Source organism: Panulirus ornatus, chromosome 36, assembly GCF_036320965.1.
Source record: "Panulirus ornatus isolate Po-2019 chromosome 36, ASM3632096v1, whole genome shotgun sequence".
Lineage (NCBI taxonomy): Eukaryota > Metazoa > Arthropoda > Malacostraca > Decapoda > Palinuridae > Panulirus > Panulirus ornatus.
The window spans coordinates 2,844,555-2,857,337 of NC_092259.1; the positions used below are offsets into that span (position 1 = coordinate 2,844,555).

Consider the following 12,783-nt stretch of genomic DNA (forward strand, 5'->3'; position numbering starts at 1 on the left):
GAGAATTAGTGATTAAAGATTGACAAAGAGGATATATGTGTCAGAGGTAGAAGGAACAAGGAGAAGCAGGAGACCAAATTAGAGGTGGAAAAATGGAGTGGAAAAGATTTTGAGCAATTGGGGCCTGAACATACAGGAGGGTGAAAGGCATGCAAGGAATAGAGTGAACTGGAATGATGTGGTAGACCAGGGTGGACATACAGTCAATGGATTGTTGAAACAGGGCATGTGAAGCGTCTGGTGTAAATCACTGAATGTTTTGTGGGGCATGGATGTGGAAAGGGAGCTGTGGTTTTGGTGCATTTCACATGACAGCTAGAGACTGAGTGTGAACATATGTAGAGTTTGTTGTCTTTTCCTAGTGTTAGTTAGCGCGCGCGTGCATGGGGTGGGCGGGGTAGCTATTTCATGTGTAGCGGGGTGGCGACAGAAATGGATGAAGGCAGCAAAGAATGAATATGTATATGTATATATATGTCTGTGTATGTATATGTATATATACGTTGAAATGTATAGGTATGTATATGTGCGTGTGTGAGCGTTTATGTATGTACATGTGTATGTGGATGGGTTGGCCCATTCTTTCGTCTGTTTCCCTGCGCTGCCTCGCTAACGCGGTAGACGGCGATTAGGTGTGTGTGTGTGTGTATATATATATATATATATATATATATATATATATATATATATATATATATGACAGCTAGAGACAGTGTGAATTAATGTGGCCTTTTTGTATGTTTTTCTGGCGCTTCCTCGCTGAAGCAGTGGGTAGCGATTCTGTTTCCTGTGGGGCGGGGTAGCGCCAGAAATGGACGATGGCAAGCAAGTATGAATGTGTACATTTATATATATATATATATATATATATATATATATATATATATATATATATATATACATTATGTACATGTATGTCTATGTGCGTGTATGGGACGGTGCTACCTCGCTTGACACAGGAAACAGCAAGTATATGAATAATATAATATATGGATGTGCAGGAGGGTAAGTGGTATGCACGGAATAGAGTGAACTGAAAGAATTCCATGAACTGAAACAGTAGCATAACGGGGTCGACATGCTGTCAGTGGAGTCAACCAGGGTATGAAAAATGTCCAAGTAAGCCATGGTTCCTGTGCATTACACATCACAGCAAGAGAATGAGTGCAAACGGATGTGGCCTTTTTTCGTCGGTTTCCTGGCACTACCTCGATGCTGTTCCCTGTTGGGCTGGGTGGCAACGGAAGTGGATGATGGCGATCGAGCATGAATACGTACGTGTATATATGTATGCTCAGGTATATGTATTTCTATGAGTCCACGGGAAAAATGAAACACTTTAAGTTCCCTAGTGCACTGTCGTGTAATAATCACATCATCATGGGAGATACAAGAAAGAAATATAAGCTGGTATACAACAAATAGACTTAGCCAGGACGCCATTTGGTAAACACTTGATTGTCCAAGACAGACAACGAGCTTATAATAAACTTATCATTTTTACAAATTTTAACAATAAAGTTATCCAATTTGTATGGACCTTCACTAATATTAAGATTATAATTCTTTGTGTATTTAATAATAGAAGATTCAATTATACTTCTCTCGGTAATAGAGTAAGTTAATAACTGACATGGCGTTACTCCAGTCAATACAATGATCATAGCTTTTACCATGATTAAACAAGGAATTTGACTCTTGTCCCGTTCTTATACTATATTTATGTTGCTTAAGTCTAACAGAAAACTCTACCTAACTCCAGTACCACGAAAAATATCACTGAATCTTCTATTATTAAATACACATAAAATTATAACCTTAATATTAATGAAGGTCTATACAAATTGGATAACTTTATTGTTGATAAAATTTGTAAACAATTTCCCTTATTGTCCACATAAAATGTTATGATAAGCTCGTTGTCTGTCTTGGACAATCAAATGTTTACGAAATGTCATCATGGGTAAGTCTCTTCGTTGTGTATCAGTTGAATTATATTTCTCTCTTGTCTCTCCCTGATGATGTGATTATTACACGAAAGTGCACTTGGGAACTTATCGTGTTTCATTTTCCCCGTGGACTCAGAGGGATATACTTGATCACGCGCAAAATTGATCCTTTCCAATATGTATGTATATGTTGATATATATATATATATATATATATATATATATATATATATATATATATATATATATATATATATATATATCGAGGTGGTGTGCAAAGTGAGAGGGTTAGGGAAAATGATTTGGTAAACAGAGAAGAGGTAGTAAAAGCTTTGCGGAAGATGAAAAGCGGCAAGGCAGCGGGTTTGGATGGTATTGCAGTGGAATTTATTAAAAAGGGGGTGATTGTATTGTTGATTGGTTGGTAAGGTTATTTAATGCATGTATGATTCATGGTGAGGTGCCTGAGGATTGGCAGAATGCTTGCATAGTGCCATTGTACAAAGGCAAAGGGGATAAGAGTGAGTGCTCAAATTACAGAGGTATAAGTTTGTTGAGTACTCCTGGTAAATTATATGGGATGGTATTGGTTGAGAGAGTGAAGGCATGTACAGAGCATCAGATTGGAGGAGAGCAGTGTGGTTTCAGAAGTGGTAGAGGATGTTTGGATCGTGTTTGCTTTGAAGAATGTATGTGAGAAATACTTAGAAAAGCAAATGGATTTGTATGTAGCATTTATGGATTTGGAGAAGGCATATGATAGAGTTGATAGAGATGCTCTGTGGAAGGTACTAAGAATATATGGTGTGGGAGGCAAGTTTTTAGAGGCAGTGAAAAGTTTTTATCGAGGATGTAAGGCATGTGTACATGTAGGAAGAGAAGAAAGTGATTGGTTCTCAGTAAATGTAGGTTTGCGGCAGGGGTGTGTGATGTCTCCATGGTTGTTTAATTTGTTTATGGATGGGGTTGTTAGGGAGGTGAATGCAAGAGTTTTGGAAAAAGGGGCAAGTATGAAGTTTGTTGTGGATGAGAGAGCTTGGGAAGTGAGTCAGTTGTTGTTCGCTGATGATACAGCGCTGGTGGCTGATTCATGTGAGAAACTGCAGAAGCTGGTGACTGAGTTTGGTAAAGTGTGTGAAAGAAGAAAGTTAAGAGTAAATGTGAATAAGAGCAAGGTTATTAGGTACAGTAGGGTTGAGGGTCAAGTCAATTGGGAGGTAAGTTTGAATGGAGAAAAACTGGAGGAAGTAAAGTGTTTTAGATATCTGGGAGTGGATCTGGCAGCGGATGGAACCATGGAAGCGGAAGTGAATCATAGGGTGGGGGAGGGGGCGAAAATCCCGGGAGCATTGAAGAATGTGTGGAAGTCGAGAACATTATCTCGGAAAGCAAAAATGGGTATGTTTGAAGGAATAGTGGTTCCAACAATGTTGTGTGGTTGCGAGGCGTGGGCTATGGATAGAGTTGTGTGCAGGAGGGTGGATGTGCTGGAAATGAGATGTTTGAGGACAGTGTGTGGTGTGAGGTGGTTTGATCGAGTAAGTAATGTAAGGGTAAGAGAGATGTGTGGAAATAAAAAGAGCATGGTTGAGAGAGCAGAAGAGGGTGTTTTGAAATGGTTTGGGCACATGGAGAGAATGAGTGAGGAAAGATTGACCAAGAGGATATATGTGTCAGAGGTGGAGGGAACGAGGAGAAGTGGGAGACCAAATTGGAGGTGGAAAGATGGAGTGAAAAAGATTTTGAGTGATCGGGGCCTGAACATGCAGGAGGGTGAAAGGCAGGCAAGGAATAGAGTGAATTGGATCTATGTGGTATACCGGGGTTGACGTGCTGTCAGTGGATTGAATCAGGGCATGTGAAGCGTCTGGGGAAACCATGGAAAGTTGTGTGGGGCCTGGATGTGGAAAGGGAGCTGTGGTTTCGGACATTATTGCATGACAGCTGGAGACTGAGTGTGAACGAATGGGGCCTTTGTTATCTTTTCCTAGCGCTACCTTGCACACATGAGGGGGAGGGGGGAGGGTATTCCATGTGTGGCGAGGTGGCGATGGGAATGAATAAAGGCAGACAGTGTGAATTGTGTGCATGGGTATATATGTATGTGTCTGTGTGTGTATATATATGTGTACATTGAGATGTATAGGTATGTATATTTGCAAGTGTGGACATGTGTGTATATACATGTGTATGGGGGTGGGTTGGGCCATTTCTTTCTTCTGTTTCCTTGCGCTACCTCGCAAATGCGGGAGACAGCAACAAAGCAAAATATAATATATATATATTTTTTTTTTCATACTATTCGCCATTTCCCGCGATAGTGAGGTAGCGTTAAGAACAGAGGACTGGGCCTTTGGGGGAATATCCTCACCTGGCCCCCTTCTCTGTTCCTTCTTTTGGAAAACTATAAAAAAAAAACAATAGGGGAGGATTTCCAGCCCCCCACTCCCTTCCCTTTTAGTCGCCTTCTACGACATGCAGGGAATACGTGGGAAGTATTCTTTCTCCCCTATCCCCAGGGATATATATATATATATATTTTTTTTTTTTGCTTTGTCGCTGTCTCCCGTGTTTGCGAGGCAGCGCAAGGAAACAGACGAAAGAAATGGCCCAACCCACCCCCATACACATGTATATACATACGTCCACACACTCAAATATACATACCTACACAGCTTTCCATGGTTTACTCCAGACGCTTCACATGCCCTGATTCAACCCACTGACAGCACGTCAACCCCGGTATACCACATCGATCCAATTCACTCTATTCCTTGCCCTCCTTTCACCCTCCTGCATGTTCAGACCCCGATCACTAAAAATCATTTTCACTCCATCTTTCCACCTCCAATTTGGTCTCCCACTTCTCCTCGTTCCCTCCACCTCCGACACATATATCCTCTTGGTCAATCTTTCCTCACTCATTCTCTCCATGTGCCCAAACCATTTCAAAACACCCTCTTCTGCTCTCTCAACCACGCTCTTTTTATTTCCACACATCTCTCTTACCCTTACGTTACTTACTCGATCAAACCACCTCACACCACACATTGTCCTCAAACACCTCATTTCCAGCACATCCATCCTCCTGCGCACAACTCTATCCATAGCCCACGCCTCGCAACCATACAACATTGTTGGAACCACTATTCCTTCAAACATACCCATTTTTGCTTTCCGAGATAATGTTCTCGACTTCCACACATTCTTCAAGGCTCCCAGAATTTTCGCCCCCTCCCCCACCCTATGATCCACTTCCACTTCCATGGTTCCATCTGCTGCCAGATCCACTCCCAGATATCTAAAACACTTTACTTCCTCCAGTTTTTCTCCATTCAAACTTACCTCCCAATATATATATATATATATATATATATATATATATATATATATATATATATATGTGTGTGTGTGTGTGTGTGTGTGGGCGTATAATGTACACATATGTGGCACTATAATATGTGTATGTATGTGTGTATATGAGAGGATGGGTCTTTCTTTGTCTGTTTCCTGGCACTACCTCCCTAACACAGGAAACAGGGATCAAGAGAGAGACAGAGAGAGATGCTAAAACAGTCTATTTACTGTTGTATGGAAAGGTGGTGTTCAGAGCACAGCAAAAGTGAGAAAGTCTAACTTGTGTACATCTGGGGAGTGTGGCTCTAAATAGAGATACGTCTGGCAAGGTGTGTTTAAGACTGAGTTAAAAAGGCAGTTTTTACATTTGTTGGGTGATTTTGTAATGTACATGTTTTATCATAGTTGATTGTTGGGTGTGAGGGCTCCTGTAAGTATAGACTGCTGAAGTGTGAGATCAGGAAAAGCTTTTTTATTTCCAGATGGGGGCTGATGGTTTGCTATGGAATGATTTTGATGGGAAGAGTCGAGTGCTGTTACAAAGAAATGAGTGCCAGGCATACTGAGGTAGGATTGTATTAGGAGGATCTTTGCTTCCTTGTGTACGTGGTAAGCATTTATGGTTGCTTAGCAACCAGTGATTGTTCAGTAATCTTTTTTGTGTCGTTTGCAGCTTTCTTATATATTCTTTCGACTAGGGTGAATGATTATGCTGGTGAGGCATAGTTTAAGGTGGAACAGATACTCTGTTTTTTCAGAACGCTGAAGTATTTCTTTTAGCACTTAAATCTCAACAGGTACTGTTTTTTCAGAACACTAAAGTAATTCTTTTAGTACTTAAATCTCAACAGGTACTGTACTGGAAATTCTATTCATAACACTCAAAGTGCATTACCTCCTTTAAATAATGGTACCACCAACAATCTGAAGTCAAGTACTAGAAATTCTATTCATAACACTCAAAGTGCATTACCTCCTTTAAATAATGGTACAACCAACAATCTTCAGTCAAAGCTTTCTTGTATATCTTAGATTGATGTCATGTAAACATAGCACATATAAATCCCTAAGCTCTTATTTTAAGGATTACAACTCTACCATATATGATCCAAAGCACTAAATATCCAAATTTCTGTAATGTCTTTAAACTTGGTGTTGCAGTCAGAGAATTAGCATAGTATAATTATAAAACTATTCTTAAAAATATCACAAACAAATAAGAAATTTCAAAATCATAATGCTTATATGATAAAACTTTTAATTAGCTACTGTCATGAGATTTAGGGCAGAACATCATTTTCTTTTATGTTAAGTAATGCATAAAAGTAGGTCACATTAACCAAATCATTATATGTGACACCTTTCCATATCATAAAACATTAATGTTGAAACTTTTTAACTGTTAGATGAAAACTGTCAACTACATAAAGCTTGATGAATGAGACTTTCAAGGTCCTGAATCCGAAAAAGAATGAAACTGAAAAGAACAAACATAAAACAGCTAACCTGGCTGAGAGTCGCCACTCACTACTACTTAAAATGAGCTAAAGGACACTTAAGTTGGAAAGCCTTACCAAGCCACTAGTTCAGAAGAGCCTCGACAGACTACTGGTGAAGAACCTTATTTCACTACTGATTTAGGTAAGCCTCATTGTACTACTGGTGAAGGGGGAGGAGGGCTTCCTACTCATACCGATGAAGGAGGAAAGCCAGATTCTATTGATTAAGCAAGAGCATTTTAACTACTACTGATGGAAGAGTGCATGATCTAATTCCAACAGAAGGATAGCATCCCCTGCTTCATGGTGAAAAAAGAGCCTAACTATTGATAAAGAAAAACAGCTTATCCCTCTAATGATGATCATGATGCAAAGTCTTATTTGTCTACCAGTGAAGAGACAGCATTTCAATTGATTACTAGGAAAGGAAGAGTCTGGCCTAATTACTAGTGAAGAAGCCTCACCTAATGGTAAAGGAAAAAATCCTCACCTAGCCCCTGTTAAAGGAGGAAAGGCTCACTTGATTAATTATGAAGGAGAAGTGACTCACCTTACCCCAACAGATGACTGCAACAAGGTGACAAGGCCCGAGACAAAAATAATGGTGGAAACTATCTTGCCTCTTGCTGGGTCGTTGTCTTCAATACACATCAGCGGTGTAAGGATGAAAGGAATGGTAATAGTGGCACCCACCATAGTCAGGTAGTGCTGCAACATCATGAAGATGGTGATAGTGCTGTTTATTCTTGTGGTGGCTTCAGTGTTCACAGTAACAAAGGGTGACTATGAGGGTGATACTTTATACAATAGTGAGGAGACTTATGATGTGGATGATGAAAAATGTGTCTACTTTTGTCATGTGGTGTATGAAGACAGTGAGTTAGACAATGAAATAACATTGAAAATTGACACACTGCAATGGCAATGTTTCAGATACTTGATATTTCTATTCTAGCTAACATCACAGGATAAAACTGTACAAATATCAGAACTTATATTCTCATTATTTCTCTACTATCACAACCTCTCCAAGGTGAAACTATAAAGGTTTATTTCTATGATGAAATGAAAGTATACAACTGATTCACAACAATAGCAACAGTGAAAGTCAGTGAATGAAATGTCAGGGATGCCATTCAAGTACTGTTCAGTTGCTTTATGAAAGATACCTTCCTCTTCTCATCGCAAAATCTCTTCAAAAATGTACTGAACATGAGCTTATATGTAATATTCGTATATCTGTCATTAGAAATGGTTAATCAGTAACATGGGAAGAGGTGGTAAAACACATAACAGCAAGATGCTAATGCTCAATAACCAACTTCATCATCATGAACAGATTCTGTAGTTCTTTACAATTAATGGAAAATAAAATAGCAGCCATAAGACATGAGTGACGTGGATGACAAAGCCAGATAATGACTGTGATGGGCATATCTACTACAATCTTATTATGAAGTAAAGTCGTAACTGACAATATATTTTAATGAAGAAAACTAGATAAATTCATTTTCTGCCTTGGAACAATACAGCAAGTTAACAAAAATCCCACAGCACTAAAGGTAACAACTGATCTGGCAACTTCAAACACTAATAAATACTTGAAAACTAAATGTTTTTATCTAGGCTTTATTAATCACACACCTGTAGGCCGAGCATAATACACATATACCAGGAAGGAACATCATCCACACTATACAGCAACTCCATTGCGTATCCCTCATCTGGTTCAGCCACCATCATAACACCGTCCTCACTGCTTCTTAACACTGGTTCTACTGGTACATCTGTTGCTGTCTGTAACAATGTTTCCATATTAGTTTCTGTTACCTACACAAATACTATAGGACAATCTGGAGTAGAATTGGAACTGCACATAGTTATCTAAAAAGAATGGTTCTTAGAAAATAATGGTACACAGCACTGTCTCGTTTGTTCCTGCCCTTGTTTCTCTTGCTAACCAGTTGGTAGGGCATATTCCCTAACAGAACACATCAGTATAACTACAGTACAGATTCCAACCTTGATATAATGTGGAGCAGGTCCCTGACCTTGGTACAGAATGTGACATGACATATTTTGGTAGAAAGCCTGACCTGGACATACTATAATGTAGGAACTAACCTTGATATACTATACTATGGGAACTGACCTTGATATACTATGCTATGGGAACTGACCTTGACATACTCTGTACAATGATGTGGGGACTGGCCATGACATAATATTAATATTTGTAAAATCAAATAAGGAAAGAAAAACTTTCCACATTCATCATTCTTCAGAAAATCCGACAATCAAAGGGAGACTTTCCAAAGTCCATTATAAACCTTTAAAAAGTTAGATAATCAAAGGAAGATGATGTCTCATAAATCTTTGTAAAATTTAATAATCAAAGGAGGACTTTACATAGGTCTTGAACTAGGTATTTCAGTGTCTTCACTCAAGACTGAAGTTCTCCTGGAGAGACTGAGTGCAGAATGGAAAAAGGTGAGAGCAAAGGAGGTAAGGGGAGTGGGGGAGGAATGGGATATATTTAGGAAAGCAGTGGAGGCTTGCGCAAAAGAAGCTTGTAGCACGAGAAGAGGGGGAGGTGGGAAGATTGCAAAGGGTAGTGGGTGGTGGAATGAAGAAGTAAGATTGTTAGTGCAAGAGAAGAGAGAGGCATTTGGACAATTTTTGCAAGGAAATGGTGCAAATGACTGGGAGATGTATAAAAGATAGAGACAGGAATTCAAGAGAAAGGTGCAAGAGGTGAAAAAGAGGGCAAATGAGAGTTAGGGTGAGAGAGTATCCTTAAATTTTAGGGACAATAGAAAGATGTTTTGGAAGGAGGTAAATAAGTGTGTAAGACAACAGAAAAAATGGGAACATCGGTGAAGGGGGCTAATGGGAAGGTAATACTAAGTAGTGGTGATGTAAGGAGACGGAGTGAGTATTTTAAAGGTTTGTTGAATGTGTTAGATGACACAATGTCAGATATAGGGTGTTTTGGTCGAGGTGGTGTAGGAAGTAAGAGGGTTAGGTAGAATGATTTGGTAAACACAGAAGAGGTAGTAAATCCTTTGCAGAAGATGAAAGCCAACAAGGCAGTGGGTTTGGGTGGTATTGCAGTGGAATTTATTAAAAAAGGGGGTGACTGTGTTCTTGACTAGTTAGTAAGGATATTTAATGTATGTATGACTCATGGTGAGATGCCTGAGGATTGGCAGAATGTATGCATAGTGCCATTGTACAAAGGCAAAGTGGATAAAGGTGAGTGCTCAAATAACAGAGGTATAAGTTTCTTGAGTATTCCTGGGAAATTATATGCGAGGATGTTGATTGGGAAGGTGAAAGCATGCACAGAGCATCAGACTGGGGAAGAGCAGTGTGGTTTCAGAAGTGGTAGAGAATGTGTGGATCAGGTGTTTACTTTGAAGAATGTATGTGAAAAATACTTAGAAAAACAAATGGATTTGTATGTAGCATTTATGGATCAGGAGAAGGCATATGATAGAGTTGATAGAGATGCTCTGTGGAAGGTAATACGATTATGTGGTGTGGGAGGCAAGTTCCTAGAGGCATTGAAAAGTTTTTATCGAGGATGTAAGGCATGTGTACAAGTAGGAAGAGAGGAAAGTGATTGGTTCTCAGTGAATGTCGGTATGCGGCAGAGGTGTGTGATGTCTCCATGGTCGTTTAATTTGTTTATGGATGGGGTTGTTAGGGAGGTGAATGCATGAGCTTTGGAGAGAGGGGCAAGTATGCAGTCTGTTGTGGATGAGAGGGTTTGGGAAGTGAGTCAGTTGTTGTTCGCTGATGATACAGCGCTGGTGGCTGATTCGGGTGAGACACTGCAGAAGCTGGTGACTGAGTTTGGTAAAGTGTGTGAAAGAAGAAAGCTGAGAGTAAATGTAAATAAGAGCAAAGTTATTAGGTACAGTAGGGTTGAGGGGAGGGACAAGTCAATTGGGAGGTAAGTTTGAATGGAGAAAAACTGGAGGACGTGAAGTGTTTTGGATATCTGGGAGTGGATCTGGCAGTGGATGGAACCATGGAAGTAGAAGTGAGTCACAGGGTGGGGCAGGGGCAAAAGTTCTGGGACCACTGAAAAATGTATGGAAGGCAAGAACATTATCTCAGAAAGCAAAAATGGGTATGTTTGAAGGAATAGTGGTACTAACAATGTTATATGGTTAGAAAGCAAAAATGGGTATGTTTGAAGGAATAGTGGTAATAACAATGTTATATGGTTGCAAGGTGTCGGTTATAGATAGAGTTGTGGGGAGGAGGTTGGATGTGTTGGAAATGAGATGTTGGAGGACAATATGTTGTGTGAGGTGGTTTGATCGAGTAAGTAATGAAAGGGTAAGAGATATGTGTGGTAATAAAAAGAGTGTGGTTGAGAGAGCATAAGAGGGTGTTTTGAAATGGTTTGGTCACATGGAGAGAATGAGTGAGGAAAGCTTGACAAAGAGGATATATGTGTCAGATGTGGAGGGAACGAGGAGAAGTGGGAGACCAAGTTACAGGTGGAAGGATGGAGTGAAAAAGATTTTGAGCGATTGAGGCCTATACATGCGGTAGGGTGAAAGGCGTGCAAGGAACAGAGTGAATTGGAATGATGTGGTATACCGGGGTTGATGTGCTGGTGATGGAGTGAACCAGGGCATGTGAAGCTTATGGGGTAAACCATAGAAAGTTTTGTGGGTCCTCGATGTGGAAAGGGAGCTGTGGTTTCAGTGTATTATACATGATAGCTAGAGACTGAGTGTGAATGAATTTCACCTTTGTTGTCTTTTCCTAGCACTACTTTGCACTCATGCGGGGAGAGGGGGGGTGTCATTTCATGCGTGGCAGGGTGGTGGCGGGAAGGAATAAAGGCAGCAAGTGTGAATTATGTTTATTCATTTATATATTTATGGTTTTTTGTTGCTGTCTCCCACGTTAGCGAGGTATCGCAAGGAAACAGACGAAAGAATGGCCCAACCCACCCACATACACTTGTATATACATACACATCCACACACGCACATATACACACCTATACATTGCAACGTATACATATATATACATACACAGACATAAGTATATACACATGTACATAATTCATACTTCCTGCCTTTATTCATTCCTTTCACCACCCCCTACACATGAAATGACAACCCTCTCCCCCCAACACGTGCAAAGTAGCACAAGGAAAATACAACAATGGCCACATTCATTCACACTCAGTCTCTAGCTGTCATGTATAATGCACCAAAACCACAGCTCCCTTTCCACATCCAGGCCCCACAGAACTTTCTATGGTTTACCCCAGACGCTTCACATGCCCTGGTTCAATCCATTGACAGCACGTCGACCCCGGTATACCACATCGTTCCAATTCACTCTATTCCTTGCACACCTTTCACCCTCCTGCATGTTCAGGCCCCGATCACTGAAAATCTTTTTCACTCCATCTTTCCACCTCCAATTTGGTCTCCCACTTCTCCTCATTCCCTCCACCTCTGACACATATATCCTCTTAGTCAATCTTTCCTCACTCATTCTCTCCATGTGACCAAACCATTTCAAAACACCCTCTTCTGCTCTCTCAACCACGCTCTTCTTATTTCCACACATCTTTCTTACCCTTACATTACTTACTCGATCAAACCACCTCACACCACATATTGTCCTCAAGCATCTCATTTCCAGCACATCCACCCTCCTGCGTACTACTCTATACATAGCCCACACCTCGCAACCATACAACATTGTTGGAACCACTATTCCTTCAAGCATACCCATTTTTGCTTTCGGAAATAATGTTCTCGACTTCCACACGTTCTTCAAGGCTCCCAGGATTTTCACCCCCTCCCCCACCCTATGATTCAGTTCCGCTTCCATGTTTCCATCCGCTGCCAGATCCACTCCCAGATATCTAAAACACTTTACTTCCTCCAGTTTTTCTCCATTCAAACTTACCTCCCAATTGACTTGACCCTCAACCC

The 12,783-nt window shown here is 40.3% G+C and overlaps 1 protein-coding gene across 4 annotated transcripts in view; it reads right to left on the reverse strand.

Moving 5' to 3' along the window:
- The window catches only part of LOC139760256 (solute carrier family 23 member 1-like), a 268,117-nt gene that overhangs the window by 199,494 nt on the left and 55,840 nt on the right, over positions 1-12,783 (reverse strand). For all 4 annotated transcript variants that reach the window (XM_071683190.1, XM_071683188.1, XM_071683189.1 and 1 more), the window contains 2 exons: positions 8,450-8,602; positions 7,356-7,513 (listed from right to left, as the gene is read on the reverse strand). In XM_071683190.1, coding sequence (XP_071539291.1) covers positions 7,356-7,513; positions 8,450-8,602 — 311 coding nt within the window. The remainder of the gene's footprint in view (positions 1-7,355; positions 7,514-8,449; positions 8,603-12,783) is intronic.